The 22,178-nt window shown below is 38.3% G+C and overlaps 2 protein-coding genes across 2 annotated transcripts; one reads left to right on the top strand and one right to left on the bottom strand.

Annotated features, from left to right (window-relative positions):
- Nucleotides 1-3,488: 3,488 nt before the first annotated feature.
- On the bottom strand, nucleotides 3,489-4,802 carry LOC101100504 (olfactory receptor 151). The gene has a single exon (XM_003992522.4). It carries the CDS (start codon nucleotides 4,544-4,546, stop codon nucleotides 3,527-3,529), a length of 1,020 nt encoding a protein of 339 aa, XP_003992571.3. The 5' UTR covers nucleotides 4,547-4,802; the 3' UTR covers nucleotides 3,489-3,526.
- A 16,193-nt stretch (nucleotides 4,803-20,995) lies between these two features.
- Nucleotides 20,996-21,939, top strand: LOC101091557 (olfactory receptor 8B12-like). The gene has a single exon (XM_003992491.2). The coding sequence runs from the start codon at nucleotides 21,004-21,006 to the stop codon at nucleotides 21,937-21,939; it is 936 nt and encodes a 311-aa protein (XP_003992540.1). The 5' UTR covers nucleotides 20,996-21,003.
- Nucleotides 21,940-22,178: the final 239 nt, after the last annotated feature.

Here is a 22,178-nt window from a genome sequence, read left to right as displayed (position 1 = left end):
GAATTGATAAAGCTGGAATTCATTAAGTTTAAATAAGTAAATTTAATTTAAGTAAATTTAAATTTTCTACTCTGTAGAAAGACACTGTCAAGAGAGTGAAAAGACAAGCCCCAGTCTATAAGAAAATATTTGCAAAAGATGTATCTCATAAAGGACTGTTATCCAAAATATACAAACTTTGGATGGACCTTGAGGGCATTATCCATAGTAAGATAAATTAGAAAGATAAACACCATATGATATAATTTATAGATGGAATCTAAAAAAGACTCCAAACTACAGATAGTAAACTGTGATTACTGAGGGATGGGAGTGGGATGATAGGACAGATGTTAAGGGTACAAATTTGCGATGTGAAGTAAATAAGCCCTAGAGACCTGTGCACTAGGTCTAGTGGATACTGACATCCATGTTGTATTACAACCATCAGAATGCCAAGAGACTAGAATAGAACTCAATGATTTCAGAAGCTAAATAGACATGATAATTATGTAACATGATGGTGGTGCTAATTATCCCTACAGTGGCAATCATACTACATATTATAATACATCGATGTATCAAAATAACATATTATACACCTTAAGTTTACTCAAAGTTACATGTCAAATATGTTTTTTATTAAAAAAGGAAAAAAAAAGAAAAAAAGGAAAAACAAAAAACAAAAAACAAACAACAAAAAAAGGAAAGAAATCATCTGATTAGAAAATGGACCAAAGACCTTACCAGACACTTCACCAAAGAAGACATACGAATGGCATATAAGCATATAAAATATATATCATACATCATATGTCATCAGGGAAATTCAACTAAAACAACAATGAAATACCACTACACACCTATAAGCAAAATAATAAACAATGACAACAAACAGCATGTGATGGTGAAGAATAGGAAATCTTAATTCATTGTTGGTAAGAATGGAAAATGGTTCAAACACAGTGTGGTGGTTTCTTACAAAAGTAAACATATTCTTATCATACAATCCAGCAACTGTGCTCCTTGGTACTTCCCCAAAGGAGTTATGTTCATAACTTCCAACACATGGAAGCAAATAAAATGTCCTTCAGTTTGTGAATGGATGAATAAGCTATGGTACATCCGCACAGTGGATTATTATTCTGTGCTAAAAGAAATGAGCTATCAAATCATGAAAAGACATGGAAGAAGGGCACCTGGGTGGCTCAGTCAGTTAAGCATCCAACTCTTGACTCAGCTCAGCTCTTATCTCAGAGTCATGGGTTCAGACCGCGCATTGGGCTCTGCACTGGGCATGAAGCCTACTTAAAAAAAAAAAAAGGCATGAAAGAACTTTAAATGTATATTAATAGTTGAAAGAAGCCAACCCTATGACAATCTGGAAGAGACAGAACTATGGAGACAGTAGATTAATGGTTTCAGGGCTTCTAGGAGAAGGAAGGATGGACAAGTGGAACACAGACGGTTTTAGGGCAGAGAATCTGCTCTGTATAAGACTGTAATGGTCATACATATAATGGATACATGTCATTATACATTTGTCCAAACTCATAAAATGACAACACCTAGAGTGAACCATAATGTAAACTAGGGACTTTGGGTGGTAATGATGTGTCAATGTAGGTTCATCAGTTGTAAAAAATGTATCACTTTCATAGGGGATGTTGTTAAGGAAGGAGGCTATGTATGTGTGTGGAGCAGACAGTATATGGAAAATTTCTGTACCATCTGCTCAGCTCTGCTGTGCACCTAAAACTGCTCTAAAAAATAAAGTCTATTAAAAATAGGGAAAAAAACCTGTGAGCATTTACTTTCTTGTATTAAAATCCTTTCTGTTTGAGAAACTTAGAATTTTACAATTTTCTATGTCTGAAGGATAGATGAGGTCTTGCACAAAAATAATTAAAAATGACAAAAGACTGGTATAATTTTTGCCTAAAATAATTATAAAGACAATCATGGTGATCACTGAGTAATGTATAGAATTGTTGAATCAGTATGTTGTGCACCTGAAATTTAACATTGAACGTTATTTATACTTCAATAAAAAAATTTAAAAACAGAATGTCCATAAATCTTTTGCCATGTCAAACTAATTGCTTAATGTTACTAATTCTTTAACATGAATCACTGATAACTTCAATGAAGTGGGGGAAAATGGGGTGCCTCGGTGGCTCAGTAGATTCAACGTCCAGCTTTGGCTCAGGTCATGATCTTACCATTCATGGGTTCAAGCCCCACGTAGGGCTCTGTGCTGACAGCTTGGAGCCTGGAGCCTGCTTTGGATTCTATGTCTCTTTCTCTCCCTGCCCCTCCCCCGCTTGCGCTCTGTCTCTCTCTCTCAACAATTTATTTAAAAAATGGGGGAAGACATTTTGCTCCATGGCAACAGGATTAACTGAGTGAAATTGGCAGGTGATGTGAAATGTCAGGTATTTCTGGAGGAGAAAGGACTACAGGAATGTATAATATTCCTTGGCTACTTGGGAGCTGTGTGATGATACTTGAAGGAGGGGAAGTTATTTTCCAGAATTTTGAAATGGAAAGGTTTTAATTATGCTAATATCAAAACATTGTGTAGGGAGACTGTCAGCCAAGAGAGAGGGGATAATGAGTTGTGGGTTTGAATCTCAGTGTTAATTGTATCAGGTCTGTGATCTGGAGAGAGTTACTTAATGTCTTTACATCAGTTTCTTCATCTGAGAACATGAGATAATTAAGTAAAACACAGTAGATTGGCTAGCATTCCAAAATGTTAGATGTGATGACGATATGATGATGGTGGTAACTGAGTGAAGGGGCCACATAAGCAATCTTGGCAGGAATAAGTAAGTGGTAACCCACATAATGAGAGAGAGAGAATAGAGGGAACAATCTGGTCAAAAAGAGGTTATTTCCTATTTCTTGATGACTTTCAAATTCATCTCCATTTGTCTTATGCACTTCCAAGTGCAAATTACTATTAGTTTGGGTAATATTTTTTTCTATAGAAGGTGATACATCAATGAACAGCTCTCTCTTAAATTCACTGCTGAAAGTTTTAGATTTGTTATATTGTAATCAAGATAAAGAACAGGTTTACCAGAGCGTGAAGGATAAACAGAATTTTTCTTTTAATTTTTTTTTCAACGTTTATTTATTTTTGGGACAGAGAGAGACAGAGCATGAATGGGGGAGGGGCAGAGAGAGAGGGAGACACAGAATCGGAAACACGCTCCAGGCTCTGAGCCATCAGCCCAGAGCCCGACGCGGGGCTCAAACTCACGGACCGCGAGATAGTGACCTGGCCGAAGTTGGACGCTTAACCGACTGCGCCACCCAGGCGCCCCTAAACAGAATTTTTTTAAATGATCCCAAATGGAAGAAAATATGAACTTGAAATCATATTCAAGCAGAGTAGGACATGAGAGATGTGAGAGGGAGAAAGGAAGGAGGAAAAAAAAATCAGTGAATAAATCCAATGAATCATGTTGAGAAGTGGTGGTTCTCCATTCACATATGTTTACATTTTTGGAGGGTTTCTCCCCTACATTTCTCCCAATTTTCAACCTGAGGAAGAATGATGACATTTGCATCTGAAGAGTATTCTCCTCAGTGTTTTCTGCACGGTAGTCTTTACCTCCTTATTCCTCAAGCTGTAGATCAGGGGGTTCAGCATGGGGATCACCGTGGTGTAGAACACGGAGGCCACATTCTCCTTGGCCACAGAACTGGCCGTGGAGGGTTTTAAGTACATAAATGCAGTAGATCCATAGAACATTACCACAGCTGCAAAGTGGGAGCTGCAGGTGCTGAAGGCTTTGGACCTTCCCTGTGTGGTGCTGATGTGGAGGATGCTGGAGAGGATGAAGACGTAGGAAACAAGGACTGTTAAGCTGGTAACTATGATGTTGAATCCAGCCAAAAAGAACACTGTCATCTCAATATGATAGGTGCTAGAGCAGGAGAGCTTTATGAGAGGGAGGATGTCACAGAAGTAATGGCTGATGAGGAGCTCACAGTAGGACAGTTTTAACATCAGGCCAGTCTCTATTGTTGCACCAATAAATCCCATGGCATAGACCACAGACACCAGCAGGGAACACACTTGAGGAGACATGATGACATGGTAGAGCAATGGGCTGCAGATGGCGACATAGCGGTCATAGGCCATCACTGTCAACATGTAACACTCACCAATGACAAACACAAGGAAGAAGTAGAGCTGTGACATGCACCCCGCATAGGAGATGATGTTCTTCTCTGACACAAAGTTCACCAGCATTTTCGGGGTAATGACAGAGGAGTAGCAGAGATCCACAAGGGACAGATTGCTGAGGAAGTAGTACATGGGGGTGTGAAGCTGAGCATTCAGACAAATCAGTGTGAACATGCCCAGGTTCCCTATGATGGTGACCAAGTAGATCCCAAGGAAGAGGAGGAAGAGGGGGAGCTGGAGCTCTGGCCGATTTGTCAATCCCCTGAGAATAAACTCGGTCACTGTAGAGTGATTTTCAGCAGCCATTCCCCTGTGATTGGGAGCCCTGTGGGGATGGGAGAGAAGAGCCCATGAAAGGCTATACATGAGTTTTTCTGATGAGGCTAGTCACCAGCATCCATCCTGAGTAATGGTCTTAACGCTTTCTGGGTTGTCTCCTTACTCAATGCTTTCTAGGATTCAAACAATTTTGCCATGGTTTAGAGGACACGAAAATGACAAAAAAGGGGTTACCCCTAGAGATTTTACCACTTTTATGTTCCTCAAGTACCATGGTAATAATTACAAGTATGTTTTATTTATGGGTTTTGAGGTGAGTTTTGCCCCAGAAAGAGAATTTCACTTGTCATTGATGAGATCACAAAATATTACCCATAAAATGAAAACATGTTGCTAATTTATCTCAAATCCAGGTAATATGAGATGGTAAAGCTCTACCAATTACTGAGTGATGAAATTCAATCTCCACATTTGAGAAATAAATGGAGTTATTTTACTAATTCCTGTAGTTTAAAAAAATAATAGAATACATGTGGAAATATTTTCCAAATATTTAGTTGCTATATAAGTGTAGATTTTTGTTAAGCAGCTGGAATTTGTTCTAATTTGTCATTGAACTTGAGGTCTTAGGGTACTTAGTTCTGGCTACACACAATAATCACTTTGGGAGCTTTAAAAAATAATGATGTCAGGTTCCTACCTATACTAGTTCTGATTTATTGATCAGAATGCATTTTTTATCATTGAGCTCTACCTTTCTGGGAAGGCAGCAAAGTTCAACTAAAGAAAGTAAAAAAAAAAAAAGTTTTTTTTAAAGTTTTGTGTTTATTGAAACTAGAATAATTTGGGACTCTTAATGGTAGAGAGCAAAACAAATTGTGTGTAAGACGGACACTTTCCCTTCTCCCCCGTTTTGCATAGCCCTAAATCCTTTATCCTTGGCGGTCAGCCCATCCTTGGCCACTTCGTGTATCCTCTAAAATAATGTGTCTTATTGCTTCACCATGTTTCTATTTCTATGTTGTTGATTTCCAAATTACTACTTATTGTTTGTTTTTAGAGTCAACCTATGATTAATGCTGAGAAAATTTTTAGCTGATGGTAATTATATGTAGATGCCCAAGAGGTTTCTTGGAAGGAATCTTGGTATTCCTTCCAAGTCAAAATGGCAGTTTAAAGCTGGTCTGGAGAAGCAACTCCTGTCATGGGGTGTTGCATCATCTTGTGATGAGTTTTCTTCATTTCTCCTTTATATCCAATAAGAGAAAGCAGAGGAAAACATAATTTATAAGACAAGATAGTATTCTTCTTCTGATAACTTGTTTGCCAGAAGTAATTTGGTTGGCTCTGTTGAGTAATTATCAAGTGGTAAGTGTTAGCCCCTGGAAAATCACTTGCCTCACACTGGCTAAAATTTCCCAAGTTCTAAACAAGATTGATCAATAGATGAAATGATCTTAAAACAACTCTAATCCTTAGTTTTTATGATTTCAACTTATGGATGAGTAAAAAAAAAGTTCTATGTGATTGAAGAAGATATCTATTTGTATATCTGTCTATTTATCTATGTTTTAAATCTGAAGAATTTCACAACATGGTCATAACGAATAGTTAAAAGTTAGCAAGTGGACGTGTATTTCCATACATGAAGGAAGAACTTCTACTTTGTGTTTCACCATAAACAATTAGAAAACCAGACAAGGGATATGAAACCATATTTTCCAGATAGCTGACAACAGGGAGCACTAAATTGATTCCTGAAAGGAGGGAAATAAACAGCATGAGCCAATGACTGTACCAGCTTATCTCCTGTAGGAATTTTCCATTCTATACTCCAGGTGGGGAAAATCCAGAAAGGATAAATATTTTATTTTAAAAATATGTATTTATTTATTTATTTATTTATTTATTTATTTATTTATTTAGTAAGAGTGAGATAGTAAGACAGTGAATGTGGGGGGGTGGGCAAAGGGAGAGGGAGAATCTCCATCAGGCTCCATGCTCAGCACAGAGTCTGATATGGGGCTTGATCTCACAACTGTGAGATCATGACCTGAGTCAAAATTAAGAGTTGGACGCTTAACCAACTGAGCCACCAGAGTGCCCAAATATTGTAAAATCTAGGACAGAAACTAAATAATAAAAAAAGAGCTATAGCTAACAAGCCAATAGTGGAGATAAAATCAAATCATCAACAAAACTTCAATTATTCCAAAAGAAGGCAAGAAGAAAAACAAATGGAATAAATGACAACTGAAAGAAGTAGAAAACCTATAGCAAGGATGAAAGATTTAAACTCAACCTAGTGAGGGGCGCCTGGGTGGCTCAGTCGGTTGAGCATCCGACTTCGGCTCAGGTCATGATCTCACGGTTCATGAGTTTGAGCCCCGCATTGGGCTCTGTGCTGACAGCTCAGAGTCTGAAGCCTGCTTCAGATTCTGTGTCTTGCTCTCTCTCTGCCCCTCCCCTGCTCATGCTCTGTCTCTCTCTGTCTCAAAAATAAATAAAACATAAGAAAAAAAACTCAACCTAGTGACTGAAATAAATGTTAATGGTTTAAATATACCAATTAAAGTGCAGAGATTGTCAGATTGGATAAAGGGCATTACTCAATTGTATGCTTTCCCAAGAAATCCACTTAAAATATAAAGACAAAAACAGCTAAAACTAGAAGGATGGGAAAAGATGTACTGTGAAAACATCGATCAAAAGGAAGTTGGAGTGACTATATCAGCATTAAGCAAAGTAGACTTCAAAGGAAGGATTGTTACTAAAAATAAGGAGGAACATTTCATAATGATAAAGGAATCAATTCATAATACTCCTAAATAAATTCATGTATTTTTTTTTTAATTTTTTTTTCAACGTTTATTTATTTTTGGGACAGAGAGAGACAGAGCATGAATGGGGGAGGGGCAGAGAGAGAGAGGGAGACACAGAATCGGAAACAGGCTCCAGGCTCTGAGCCATCAGCCCAGAGCCTGACGCGGGGCTCAAACTCACGGACCGCGAGATCGTGACCTGGCTGAAGTCAGACGCTTAACCGACTGCGCCACCCAGGCGCCTCAATAAATTCATGTATTAATAGTTTCAAAATACACGAACCAAAACTGACAGAACTGGAAGGAAAAATAGACACGTCCACTATTAGTTGGAGACTGCAATATTCCTCTTTCATTAATTGATAAAAGTAGTAGAAAAATTAATAAGGACATAGGAAATATCCACAAATTGACATTTTTAGAACACTCCACCAAGAAGTAGCAGAATATCTAATCTTTTAGGTGCACATGGAACATATTTTGAGATAAAAACTATTCCGGGGAATAAAACAAACCATCATACCTTTAAAAGGTTGAAATCATAATGAGTATGTACCCTTCACCACAACAAATACAAACTATAAATAATCTACAGTAAGATATCTGGAAAATCTTTGAATATTCAAAAATTAAAAAGCCTACTTCTAAATAACACACAGGCCAAAAAGAAGTCACACTCTAAGTTACATGTGAACTGAATGAACATGAAGACACGTAATCAAAATTTTTAAATTCTGCCAAAAAAAATGTTAATAAGGAAACTTGGCATTAAATGATTATTTTAGAACAAAAGGGAATTCTAACATCAGTAATCTATGCTCCCACCTTAATAAACTACTAAAATGATTCAGAATGAAGAAAATCATGTAGATAAGCATGGAATTCAATGCAATAAGGAAACAGATAAACAGTAAAAAGAAATCAGTGAAACTAAAGCTGGTCTTTGAAAATAGGCAAGAGACAGAGAGATGGAATCACACAGCCTATAAAGGAGCAGAAATGAGATGAGGATACTATTATTGGACTCTCAGTGAAAATACTAGAAGATAAGATCGTACTGTCTCTAAGATAGAGGGGACCAGACACAGGAGAGAAGCAAAGGAAACTCTAGGTTGACAGCCATACGTCAGGTCTGGGGAGTGAGTCCAGAAAGGACAGAGGATAGAGGCCTCCAGGAGAGAAATGAAATTGGTAGACTGTCTCAAATATTTGGACATTTGGAATATTATATTAGGGAGTACTTGACAGATACTATGGAGCATCTGAAAATATACATTTTTTTAAATGTTTATTTATTTTTGAAGAGAGCAAGACAGAGCATGAGTGGGGGAGGGGCAGAGAGAGAGGGAGACACAGAAGCTGAAGCAGGCTCTAGCCTCTGAGCTGTCAGCACACAGCCCGATATAGGGCTTGAACTCACGAACCTTGAGATCATGACCTGAGCTGAAGTCAGACACTTAACTGACTGAGCCACCCAGGTGCCCCTGGAGCATCTGAAAATACAAAGGAGAGATACCTAGAATTGGTCAATGATTACAATTCCTGGAAAAATTACAAGTAGTACAAATAAAGGAACAATGAAAAGTACAATATTTGGTTCTGCAGTGATGGTTCATTCTGCATGATAATAAAGTCTGCACTGCCAGAGTTCTAATACTGTTGACATTAAGCACTGAGAATAAATAATTGTATTATAACTGGGAGAATATGGAAAGGAATTGGGGTGGGGGAGCGTAAGACAAATCTGCATCTAAATAGAAGTTATGCATTCAACAAATACTTATCAATAACTATTGAGTTAGGTCCTATTATAGACTATTAATAATGTCTAAAATATCATGAAATCCTCAAAGAGCACTGCAAGCATAATAAACAAACACACAGGTAAATACCCAAGGAAACAGATACAAGATTTGAAAGCTGTTTCCTCTGGACAGCAGAGCTGGGCTCAGGGATGCTTGGGGCAAGAAGTGTTAGTTTTTATTATTGACCTTTGAGTAGCTTTTGAATTTTAAACTATATGCGTGCGTTATTTTTAAAGATAAAAACTGATTAAGGTACTGTGTTCTCTTACATATTTTTTATCGGTGGTCTTAAGACAGATCATATTTTTATGTCAAGAAGCACAACTGTGTTCATATATATATTATTTTGAGAGAAAGAGAAAGCGTGAATGGTGGAGAGGGGTAGAGAGGGAGAGAAAGAGAGAGAGCATGTTGGGGGGGGGGAAGGGAGATGGGGGGGGGGAGAGAGAGAGAGAGAGAGAGAGAGAGAGAGAGAAAGAGATAGAGAATCTCAAGCAGGCTCCATGCTCTGCATAGAGCCTGATGCAGGGCTCAACATGGGGCTCCATCCCACGACCCTGGGATCATGACCAGAGCCCGAAATCAGGAGTCTTAAGCTCAACAGACTGAGCCACCCAGGTGCCCTGAATGTTAAAATGTTATATTTGACATTTAATGTGGTAGTTAAAGGTGTAGACTCAGAAGTCAGACAGGACTGGGTTAAATCCCAACTCTGACTTTGACCATGTGATCTTAAGCAAGTTATGCAACCGTGTTACTTGTAAGCATTCTTGTCTGTAGACTGGGAATAATAATAATAATATGTGCCTCACAGTGCACAGTCCCTAGCATTGTAGCATTGCCTATAATAGGTGGTTAATATTTCTTAGTATTCATTAAAGCATCAGATTATAATATCAAACCATGGCCCTATTGTCTTCATAAAGATGAAATACACAAATAATGAAGGTGCTATCCAAGAGGCATGACCCAGAATGTATATAGGGTATGATATTTATAGACATTTTATCTCTGACACGGATTTCTAAGCTGAAAAAAAATTATATCCTTGCTAATTTAATTTCCTCCTCAAATAGTTACTGACATTTTTGTAAACCTTTATTGTGTACACATTTCTTTCAGAGACTAGTCTCAAATACTATTCCTAAAAATCCTTAGGAGGATTGGGAATGTATTTAGAACAGGAATTATTATTCCCACTTTAGTAATAGGGAACCGAAGGGCTGAGATTTTAAGACTTCCTCAAAGTTCACAGAACTTACTAGTGGCGACTTGAAATTAAAAATGCATTCTGCTGTCTCTAAATCTGTGCTTTTCCTTCTCCTCTGCTTTGTCGTCTTATAAGTCTGTTAAGCTATGGCTCTAGGCAATATTTTGGCCTCACAGTATTGGGGTTCACTCTTCATTTCTTAGTATGAGGAGAACACAGGAAAAGAAAAGAGGGATGCTACATTATATTATCTGTTCGCCAGGACAGGGGTCCGCAAGTTCAGCCAGATCCAGCCCACTGACTGTATTTGTTGGAAAGTTTCATTGGAACAAAGCCACGCCCATTCCTCTATGCCTTGTTGATGCTGTCTTCCTGTTCAAGTGGCACAGCAGAGTAGTGGCAACAGAGATCCTGTGCACTGCACAGCCTAATATCTATACTGTCTGGTCCTTTCTGGAAACGTTTGCCAATCCCTGCTCTAGGAAACTGATACTCAAGAAGTTGCACAATTTACCCAAGGTTATACAATGGTAGAAAGTAGAACTGGCCTAGAACCCAGGATTTGTGACCATCCGTCTGTTGTCCTCCACCATGCCATGCTGTCTTTCTGTGGCACTTCACTTTACTTTTATATTTAAGTAAACTTAATTTAATACATTAAGGCCAAGAAGGGATATCATTGCTATATTACCAGAATCTCTTTTTAAATTACAAAATATATTTGCATTGTAAGAAAGTAAACATACAGACAGGCAAAAATAATTATATTCCAACTACCAAGAATCTAAAATTGTAATGTGTATTCTACCAGATCTTTTTTATGCATGTATGCATTTATATACATAGGTATAAATATACATGCATTTTTAAACTCAAAGTTAGCATACCATACATTTTTTAAAAGATCTAATTGGCTTTATTAAATGATTCATGAATCAGGTAGCATCCCTTCTAGCAAGTAGAGTGTATGTTGTTTTATAGCCTGTTTTCTCATAGAACATTAAAAGACTTTAACTCACTTGATCAGCAATAGTAATAATATTGTGCTTGTTGTGATATTGAAGATAAGGAAGTCTGCATTATCATAAACTTTATATTTTAAATTACTGGCAGTGAGATAACTTCTTTGTCACTAATAACAGCAAGAATTTTGAACTGTGTTTTAATTTTTTAAAAAGAGATAAATTTCACTTAGATAATGACAATATAGCTAACATAGCTAAGCTATCTAACATATCCCCATCCATCGAATATGACTCTCCTAAAATGATAAGAAACAGAAAATCCACTTTAAATATATCAATACCAGGAATCAAAGTTGGGTATAAAACAGAATGTTGCTATGAGGCAGTGTTTGTTTTTGCCTCTTGATGAGAACACCTTCCGATTATATAGAAAACTGTGGGCAACAGAAATCTAAGTTTTATTCCTGTTATCTTCTAGCTAACATATACATGATCCACGAATTTCTTGATGTTAAAATCTTACCGGTAGTTTTATCAGGTGACCAGTTTTATCAGAAGCGCAGACTTGTTGCTAATGACAACACTGAGAATTACCTAGACAACTCTATTTCCTTTACAAGTGGGGAAAAAGCACTTTGAGAAGGGGGATAGATGATTGGAAATAGTATATATATATAAAAAGCTCTGCATTAGAAATGCAAATTAATGGAAGATATTTTGTTCACATCTTACATAATTGCTTTAAAATTATAATTGAATGCCTTGGGGTGCCTGGGTGGCTGAGTCGGTTAAGTATCTGACTTCGGCTCAGGTCATGATCTCACAGTTTGTGAGTATGAGCTCCACATCGGGCTTGGTGCTGACAGCTCAGAGCGTGGAGCCTGCTTTGGATTATGTGTCTCATTCTCTCTCTGCCCTCCCTCACTTGTGTTCTGTCTCTGTCTCTCAGAAATAAATACATGTAAAAGAAAAAAATTAAAAAAAAATAATTGAATACCTGGCTTGGTGAAAACTGCAACACTGTTGGGTGGAAATCTTAGGTGGTACTTTGTTTTCAGCAATTAAGAAGTATCAGAAAACAGAAAGGCACCAGATTTACATCTATTTCCAGTCAAAGGGGCCAACATATTCATAAAAATGGGTCACTGAGTTGGGGAGTGTTGGGTATATTTTTATATAGGCAGAACCTCTCCTGGGATATGGCCACTCCAGAGACTTGGTCCTCATTGAAGGCAATTAGTTTTTGGGTTTACACTTTGTACTATGAATGACATCTCCCACGTGTGTTAATTTTTCTTCTGTTGAGGGACTTATCCTGCAGCCTGGGAAGCTTGGTGCCAACTGTCAGCACTGGAACATTTTTAGTTTCATCATCATCATCATCATCGTTATTACCATGACCACACTGATCATTACCATCAATATTATCCTCATCTTCACTAGCATCATCACTTTTGTCCCTGTCACCACCAACATGGTCAGTATTTATCACTAGTTTTTTGTCGTTGTGTACCATGAACTATATTTACATTTTTATTATAAAAAGGCTTTATTTCACATCTTTCTACACTGAACATTTCTCCAAAACCAAATTCACTGGATATGCTAAAAAAGAAACCTCTTTAATTTTAGTTAACTTTTTTTATAAATTGAAACAGAAGGTTTCATTTTTTAAAAATAATTAAACTTATTTTGATTATTATATTTTATTTTTTCCCCAAATTTACTGAAGTATGATTGACAAGTAATTATACATATTTATGTTGTACAATATATTTTAGGTGTACAATATAAGTTGATATATGTTTATATTGTGATCACTATAATCAAGCTGATTCACATATCCATTACCTCACATAGTTACCACTTTTGTTTTAGTGGTGATAACAGTTAAGATTTATTCTCTTAGTGGATTTCACATATACAATATATTATTATTAACAATAGCCACCATGCTGTACATTAGATCCCCAGAACTTATTCATCTTATAATTGGTTCTTTGACCAATGTCTCCTCATTTCCCTCACCCCTCAGCTCCTGGAAACCACTATTTTTAGATGTACAAGCAAATAAATATTAAATGCTACTGATGTCTGTCCAATATTTTGGTTATTTAGATCTTTTTGTCTACCAGATTTCTTAGGAAGAGCTCATGGCAACAAGATCCCTAAGTTTTTATCAGTTAATGGCAATGTGTCTACAGCTTTTATATTTGAAGTTAGTTTGGCTATACATTAAACCATCCATGGTTCACATTTTAATTTTTTGAATATCTGAAATCTATTACTCTATTTTCTTCTGTAAAGCAATGTTTGACGACAGTATGATTTCTTTTTCCTTTATGAGTTAGTTGGGTCATTTTTTTTAACTGGGTGCCCAAAAGCCCAAAAGCGTCATTTATTAAGATAGGGAATATAGGAAGAGAAAGTTTTTGAGGAAAGGTAGTGATATAACTTTTGAATGTGTTGAATTTTTGGTGTCTGTTGGGTGTTCAGATATGAATAGAAATACAAATTTGGAAGTCAACAGCAGAGGGTGATTTCAGTCATGGGAGTGGACAAGGTCTTTTGGAGAGCATAAATAGAATGCCAAGAGGAGATTGAGGATAGAACTGTGTGGAATATCAGTATTTAGCTCTTGAAGGAAAACTGAGAAGTGGCCAGAAGTTGAAGGAAAATTAGACAGGTGATGTGTTTCAAAAGGGAAGTGTGATATAATAGAAAATATATATACTGCTCTCTGCCCCCAGTTCCTGGCACAGAACTCCTGACACCCTTGTAATTTCCTCTGTGATAGGAGTGTCCTTTGTCCCAATGAGGTATCTCTGGGTGGGCTCCTGAATAGTTCCTGGATGTGGGCTGGTCACCGGAAAGACTAAGCTATGATTAGAAACTTGGAATCTTCAGCCCTGTCCTCCATTCTCTTGAGAAGGGAAAAGGGCTGAAAATGGATATAATGATCAAACATGTGATGGAACCTCCAGAAAGTTCCCCCAAAGTACAGGGTTTGGAGAGCTTTTAGGGTAGTAAACACGAGGTAGTAAAAGACCGCTGTGCCTGAACAGAGCATGGAAGCTTGGGGGCCCTTCCCACACACCTTGCCCTGAATCTCTTCCATCTGGATGTTCATCTGTATCCTTTAATAAACAGGTAAACTAAGTCAGTGTTTCCCTGAGCTCTGTGAGCCACTGTGGCAAATTAATCAAAGAGGATCTTTGGATCTTCTGATCTATAGTCAGTTGCTCAGAAGTATAGGTGATAACCTGGGCTTGCAACTGGCATCTGAAGAATGTGTGTTGGGGGGGGGGGGTTGGGGCAGGGTCTGGAGCAGTTCTTGTGGGACAGAGCCGCTAACCTGTGGGATTTGACACTATCTCCCGGTAGATAGTGTCAGAATTGAGTTAAAATTGTGGGGCACCCAGCTGGTGTTGTGGAGACTTGCCTGTTCTTATGGGGAAACCACCACCACCCCCCACACACATTTGATGACCAGAAATGTCAGAAGTGAAGTGCTCTGTGTGAATAGTAAAGGAGACTCATAGGAGAAAAACACACAGTAGGGAAGAACTGGGTTTTTCCCTGCATGGGAAGGAAAACACTGAGTTTTTCCATTACAGAAAGGAAAATGAATATTTCAAGACATTAGCTGCCATTGTGCTAAGTAAAATAAGATTCAAAAAGTATTCATTGAATTTAACAACATTTGGTTTCATCTAGTCCTTTTATAGAGGAGACATTTCCAGGAAAAGACAATTTAGTGACTTGTCCAAGAGTGTATGACCAGAGCCAGATCTTTAGACTTCTAAGCCTAGCTAGGGCTTTCTCCCAGGATACCACATTGCCTCTTGATTTCAGCTAGCTAGCAGAATGAAATTCCTGAAAGAAAAGTTTGTAAAATATTGGGGCACATCACTGAATGAGTATGTGGCTTTCCTTTCCAGAGAGGTCTTTAGAAATTGCAGACAGTCTTGGGGTGCCTGGGTGGCTCAGTAAGTGGAGCGTCCGACTCTTGATTTCGGCTCAGGTCATGACAGGTTGTGGGCTCGAGCCCCATGTGAGCCTGCTTAGGAATCTGCCTCTCTCTCCCTCATCCCCTCTCCCCAACTCCAGCACTCTCTCTCTCTCTCTCTCTCTCTCTCTCTCTCTCTCTCAAATAAAAACAAAAATGCAGACAGTCTTGTTAATGTTGCAAGATTACAGAGGAGTCCATGCAACAAGAGAACTTTGGTATATATATTTTTTAAATGTTTATTTTTGAGAAGGGGGTGCAGAGAGAGGAGGACAGAGGATCTGAAGCAGGCTCTGCACTGACAAAACCATGAGATCATGACCTGAGCTGAAGTCAGATGCTTAACCGACTGAGCCAACCCAGTGTCCCAAGAACTTTGGTATATTACTTACTTTACATTGCTTGATTTCTTTGCACATGTAAGACATTTAATTTAATGTAATTTAATAAGTATTAGTAAATTAGGAAGGCTCTGTTACCTTAGAATAATCTGTTTCTACCCATCAAATTACATTTCTTCTTTCCACAAAATTACACTTGAAGGTTATTTTGGATTTATCCTTATTAACTCTGCCTATATTGTACTTTCTAGCACGTTGATTTCTTTTGTACCCTTTACACTCCTTGTAAATGATAGATTTTACAGTATTTGTGTATTATTTAACACAACTTTATTAAGTAGCACAACATTTCCTGGATTTAAGCCCCTTAAGAAAAAGAACTCTGTTTTGGAGAGTTTTAAGTTGCTTGGTACCTCTCAGACTAGTCTTTGCAGCAACTTCGGCCACTTAGCAAACTTTCCTTTCCCAGCGTCTGTAGGAAAGGGGGAAGTTTCTTCTACAAACACCATGGCCTTGACAGGCAGAAATCTTCTGGCATTGTTGTGTAGACAGCATTATCAACATATTAAAGGCTTCAAGCTTATTTTTAGTAAACCTAACTATGTGTGGTTTAAATGACTTTTTTTTTGGTAGGGATAAAATGTCTGCTTATCAGAATCTCTGACCAATTATTTCAGATAGTAAAAAACTATCCCTGAAATTATGGGTTTGCCATTTGGATTTTCATTGCACTATCTTAACATGCAAGCCCATCACATTCAGCAAGTTTTTGAAAAGCATCTATAATGTATTCATCACTCTGATAGATCATGAGTGTGTTAGTGTACCCAAAAGCTATAGGATTAAGGATTTTCCTTGAAGAAGCTTTTAATCGAGTTGGGGTTTTGGGAATATAATCTTGAAATAATGAATAGTGTAAGGCCATATTAGACTAAGCACAGTCAGAGTAACATGGAAAAATAATGAATAGACTTGCAAGACAATGACTTAATTCGAGATTGTTTTTCACTTCTTTTTTCCTTGCACCCTTGGTAACATTATTTATCCCTTACTCTTAAAATTTTCTCTACCTTGACCTCTGTGACATTTTATAAAGGCAACTAATGTTTACTAAATGAATATTCATGGGAGTATAATTCAATCTTCACAAATATCTGCAAGTTTGGTATTATCATTATGATTTTTAGATCAAGACACTGAGTATTAATTAGGTTAGGTAAGTACTCAAGTTCACCCAGGAAATAAGGAATACACTTGGGGTTTAATTCTAGGTTTCTTTTCTCCAGTTCTTGCTCTTAATTGCTATGCTTGCTGTTTTTTTTTGACATTTCTGTTGGTCAGTGTCCTTCTCCCCTTATTTATTGGCATTTTCACCAGGTTCACACTTTGCCCTTAACTATTCTGTCTTTAAACAGTACTCCCTGAAGCAGTGTTCCTATGTTTCCTCTATTCAATTTTTATCTTTTTTTTTTAAATTTCTTTTTTCAACGTTTATTTATTTTTGGGACAGAGAGAGACAGAGCATGAACGGGGGAGGGGCAGAGAGAGAGGGAGACACAGAATCGGAAACAGGCTCAAGGCTCTGAGCCATCAGCCCAGAGCCTGACGCGGGGCTCAAACTCACGGACCGCGAGATCGTGACCTGGCTGAAGTCGGACGCTTAACCGACTGCGCCACCCAGGCGCCCCTATTCAATTTTTATCTTAATCTCTTATGTTAAATCTCTGATTTTCAATTTTCTTCTTCTTTCTGGTCGTTGTTTGGAAGTCCTGCCAGCATTTGATGATCTTGTCTAAAATCCAGCTCTTTACTCTTCCACCTCCTTATTTTCCCATTTCTATCATGGGCAGGGATTGGAAATTTAACCACATTTGATGTGTGCCTCTTCTCTGTTGTTCTTTCTCAAACCATTGAGATGTGAAATCCTGTTTGGTACTTCACCATAATATCATAATATGTGGCACTGTTTATCTTTTGCTGTTTATACAGCTTATGTAAAAGTTTTAAAGTTGATTCCCTGCCGCTGGTTTCTTTCTGTTCTAGCCCATTCTGAAATTACCTTCATCCAAGGATATAGTTATTACTATTACCATAGTAAATAACAAATTTTATTTATGTAATGAAACTCTAAAAATAATATACATATGTATCATTTAAATAATAATAATAATGATAATAATAATAATAAGCAGCTTTTTGTATCTTCTTTGTGCCAGAAGGTACATCTTTTACTCATGAAAATAACACTTTGAGTTGTGGTTCTTTTCCTCATTTTAAGATTAAAAATTAGAAACTTAAGGAAGGTTGAATTTCCAAGCTCACACAGCTACTTGGATGCAGAACTACGATTTATGCTGAAGTCCACCAGATTCCAAAGTTTATGCTCTGAAAACTTCTCATTTAACTGGGATATATTTCAGAGTGACAGAGAACATTACTAATAATTTGGGGGGGGGATAAGAGACATAAACTGGGACTGTCTTAGAGCAACCAGGACTTAGAATAACGTTATCAATTCTATTCTCTACTTTCTCACCGTTGGTTATACTCAGATAAGTAATGAAGAGGTTGAGAGAACATCTACTTTTGGAGGAAGGGACATATGCTTATGTAGTCGATGAGCTCAGAGATGACCACAGGACAGTCTCTTGAAATATCCAGAAAAAAAAATCCTATTGGGTACCCAGGAAAGGACCTTAACAGAGCATTGAAAAATAAAGACACAAATTTGAGAGCCATATATATGGTGGGATAGTGGAAGCCATGAAACAAATGAGTTGATCAAGAATTTAAGGAAGTAGGGGTTGCCTGGGTGGCTCAGTTGGTTAAGCGTCGGACTCTTGGTTTTGGCTCAGGTCATGATCTCACTATTTGTGAGTTTGAACCCCTTGTTGGGCTCTGTCCGGGCAGTGTGGAGCCTGCTTGGGATTCTCTCTCCCCCTCTCTCTGCCCCTCCTGCTCTTGTGCTGTCTCTGTTTCTCTCAAAATAAATAAGTAAACTTAAAAAAAGAATTTAAGGAAGTAGGGGTGCCTGGGTGGCTCAATTGGTTAAGTGTCCAGCTTTGGTTCAGGTCATGATCTCATGGTTGGTGAGTTTGAGCCCCGCGTTGGACTCTGTGCTGACAGTGCAGAGCCTGCTTGAGATTCTCTCTCGGCCTCTCTCTCTGCCCCTCCTCTGATTGCTCTCTCTCTCTCTTTCAAAATAAATAAATAAACTTAAAAAATCAATTTAACAGTAACTATTAGACACATCATTACTGAAAGATGAATTTAATTCTGCTTTGTCAGAAGCTAATCAAAGCTACTTCATTCACGTGGGGTCCTCTCAGCTGCCACCTCTTCTCTCTGGACAGATTTGTGCTTCTTACTAAAGCTGGGAATCCTATGTTACATAGGGATTGGTTTGGGACCATCCTTGTGCAACTTTGATGATCTACCAGAAACCTGAGAGCCAGTGCACATGCATGAGACATATATGCAAGGGTATTTTAATGTATGTAAATCTTCACATGCTCCATAATGTTGCATTTATAATGTATAGTTTAAATTAGAAACAAATATAAGAAGGAAGCCATTTCAGAGATTCAAGTTTTTGAAAGGCAAAAGTACTATACAAGTGGAAAAGGAAAACAGCTTTATCGTTCTCTGCTGTACTGGAACAAAGTCATCAGGTAACATGGCTTTAGAAAAGCTGTGTTGAAGATACATTTGGAAATGAGGTTGCCATGGCAACAGTCTCTGAGGCAACAAAATCCCCCTAGAGCTTTCAGAGAACCCCTAACTTATTTGAACTTGGTTCTCAAGAAGAGCTTCATTTCATTTCATTTTAATATGAACTGCTTTTCTCTGTTTGTAACTTTTGCACAATGGGATTGAGAACAAGGACTGGGACTCACTGGAGTTACTTTGGGATGTGTTAATTCTAAGTGTAAATCAAAAGATGTGTGTGCACACACTCACAAACGTACACAGGCATGTGCACAGCAGTTTTAGTAGAACCTTCCTGGAGGAAGAGGAACTTCTGCCTTTGTATTTTGACTTCCTAACTTCCCTAACAGGACTTTTGTCATTGACCCAGGCCCAAAAACCTATTTAATCCATTGGCACACTGAAGCTCAAATTTCCCCAGATCAAGATTTCTTTCTTGGGTATGAAATCTGTCTTCCTTATTATTATAAGGGCCTCTGGTAAGGGGTGTTGAGTGCAAGTTGACACACAAAGCTTTATTAGTCTCTGTATGAGTGAAATCACTTCCCGAGAACTATTTTGACAATGTGTGCAATAGTGGTAGTAGCCAGCAGTGGTGTCTGGAGACAAAATTGGGTGTTTTCAGTAACATACAGCAAGTACTTTGTGTTTGCTTAAGAAGCCCAGCAAGGTCCCTGACCGCTATGAAGTTTCGAGTTGGATAGATTAGAATTTGACTCAAGATTTTTGGAACCTACAAGCTGTGTGTGTTCCTCACTTTTAAAGTGGATATTTATAGGTCTAATATACAAAGCTGTTGTGAGGAATAAAGAGGTAAAATTCTTTGTGCATTGCTTTGGATCCTTCATACGAGGGTAGTGGGTTGATACGGTGTTTGGTACACAGTAAGGGCTTAATATAGGGTTGCAATTAGCATTTTTCCCATGATGCTTTGCTATAATTAATAGCTTAAAAAGATGTAATCACAATGAAAAAATGTAACCACAGGTCTTTAAAAGCCACATCAAGCATTACCAAGGGGGGTAAACAAACATTTCTTCTTCCTTTGGGAAGTGGGTCTCTGGAGCAGTGATCCTGAGGGAGTCTCTGTAACTACGTCACTGAGATTAGTCTCTTGTTATCCATGGGCATTTGGAAAGGATGCTGTCTCATCCCCGGAATTTGGACAAGAGACTTGCAGCAAAGCCACAATCAAAGATCAAGTTCTTCAGCGCAGCAAGATAAATTAGAGGTGTCGCTCCTCAAAGTAGAGAAGCAGAAGCAGAGGGTCTGAGCTCTGGGTTGTCACTTGCTTTTCATCGGGGCCAGTTGAGTCTCCATGAAAGAGATGGATGAGAGCCAGTGGAGAACAGCACTGTGACTCCAAGCAGAGGAGGGTGAGTGCCTGCCTGCCCTGGTCTGTCCTCTAGCAGAGTGGGTAAAAGCTCAAAGCCCAGGAGCCAGACCACCTGAGTTCACCTCCTGCTGTAACTTAGTAGCATCAGGACTTGTGCAAGTCACTTAGGTCCAGTGTCCTCATCTGTGAAATGGGGATACTCATAATGCCACACAACATTTAGAGCAGTGCAAGTAAATGTTCCCATTCTTGTCTTCTCCATGTCAGCCCCTTAAATTCCATGGTGTGTGGCTTCTCTCTCTGTCTCAGTGACTCTTCTTTTTCCCTTACAGACTCTCCTAGAGGAGAATGGCTACAGATAATGCCTCCTCTGTGACAGAGTTTATCCTCGCAGGCTTAACAGATGAGCCAGAACTCCAGATGCCCCTCTTCTTCCTGTTTCTAGGTTTCTACATGGTCACTGTGGTGGGGAACCTGGGCCTGATAACGCTGATTGGGCTGAATTCTCACCTTCATATTCCCATGTACTTTTTCCTCTTCAACTTGTCCTTCATAGATTTTAGTTTCTCTACTGCCATCATCCCCAAAATGCTAATGAGTTTTGTCTCCAAGAAGAACATCATTTCCTATGCAGGGTGTATGACTCAGCTCTTTTTCTTTTGCTTTTTTGTCTTTTCTGAATCCTACATCCTGTCAGCGATGGCATATGACCGCTATGTCGCCATCTGTAAACCACTGCTGTACATGGTCACTGTGTCTTCTCAGGTGTGTTTACTCCTTTTACTGGGTGTCTATGGGATGGGGATTTTGGGAGCTGTGGCCCATACAGGAAATATATTATTTCTGACATTTTGTTCTGACAACCTTGTTAATCACTATATGTGTGACATCCTTCCCCTCCTTGAGCTCTCTTGCAACAGCTCTTACATAAATGTACTAATTGTCTTTATTGTTGTGACCATTGGCATTGGGGTGCCCATTGTTGCCATTTTTATATCTTATGGTTTCATTATTTCTAGCATTTTCCACATTAGCTCCACTGAAGGCAGGTCCAAGGCCTTCAGTACCTGCAGTTCTCACATAATTGCAGTTTCTCTTTTCTTTGGATCAGGAGCTTTTATGTACCTCAAGCCACCTTCTATTTTACCCCTTGACCAGGGGAAAGTGTCTTCCTTGTTCTACACCATTGTTGTGCCAATGTTCAACCCATTAATCTACAGTCTGAGGAATAAGGATGTCAAAGTTGCCCTGAGGAAAACTGTGGGCAGAATAACCTTCTCTTGAAAAAAATATTAGAAATTTAGATAAGTGATCCAAGGATTTTTTTTTATTGGAGTGTTTTTATTACTATTGTTATGATTACTTTTTTCATTGAGGACTCCAAGCACCAGTGCTTTCTTTCTGTACTATATGGTAGAGGAAATTTTAACGTTTTTTCCCCAATGGATTGATTCTCCCTTACCCTAATCCCCCAATTTTTCCTTCTTTATTTTATGAAAAATAATTGCTGCAATTACAGAGTA

The sequence above is a fragment of the Felis catus genome, chromosome D1, assembly GCF_018350175.1.
Source record: "Felis catus isolate Fca126 chromosome D1, F.catus_Fca126_mat1.0, whole genome shotgun sequence".
In the NCBI taxonomy this organism is placed as follows: Eukaryota; Metazoa; Chordata; class Mammalia; order Carnivora; family Felidae; genus Felis; species Felis catus.
The sequence above is the reverse complement of the archived record's forward strand: the minus strand, read 5'-3'. Positions and strand labels throughout refer to the sequence as shown.

Bases quoted from the DNA above. Each gene is read 5' to 3' on its own strand.
- LOC101100504 (XM_003992522.4), bottom strand. From the start codon at position 4,546: ATGTATAGCCTTTCATGGGCTCTTCTCTCCCATCCCCACAGGGCTCCC.
- LOC101091557 (XM_003992491.2), top strand. From the start codon at position 21,004: ATGGCTACAGATAATGCCTCCTCTGTGACAGAGTTTATCCTCGCAGGC.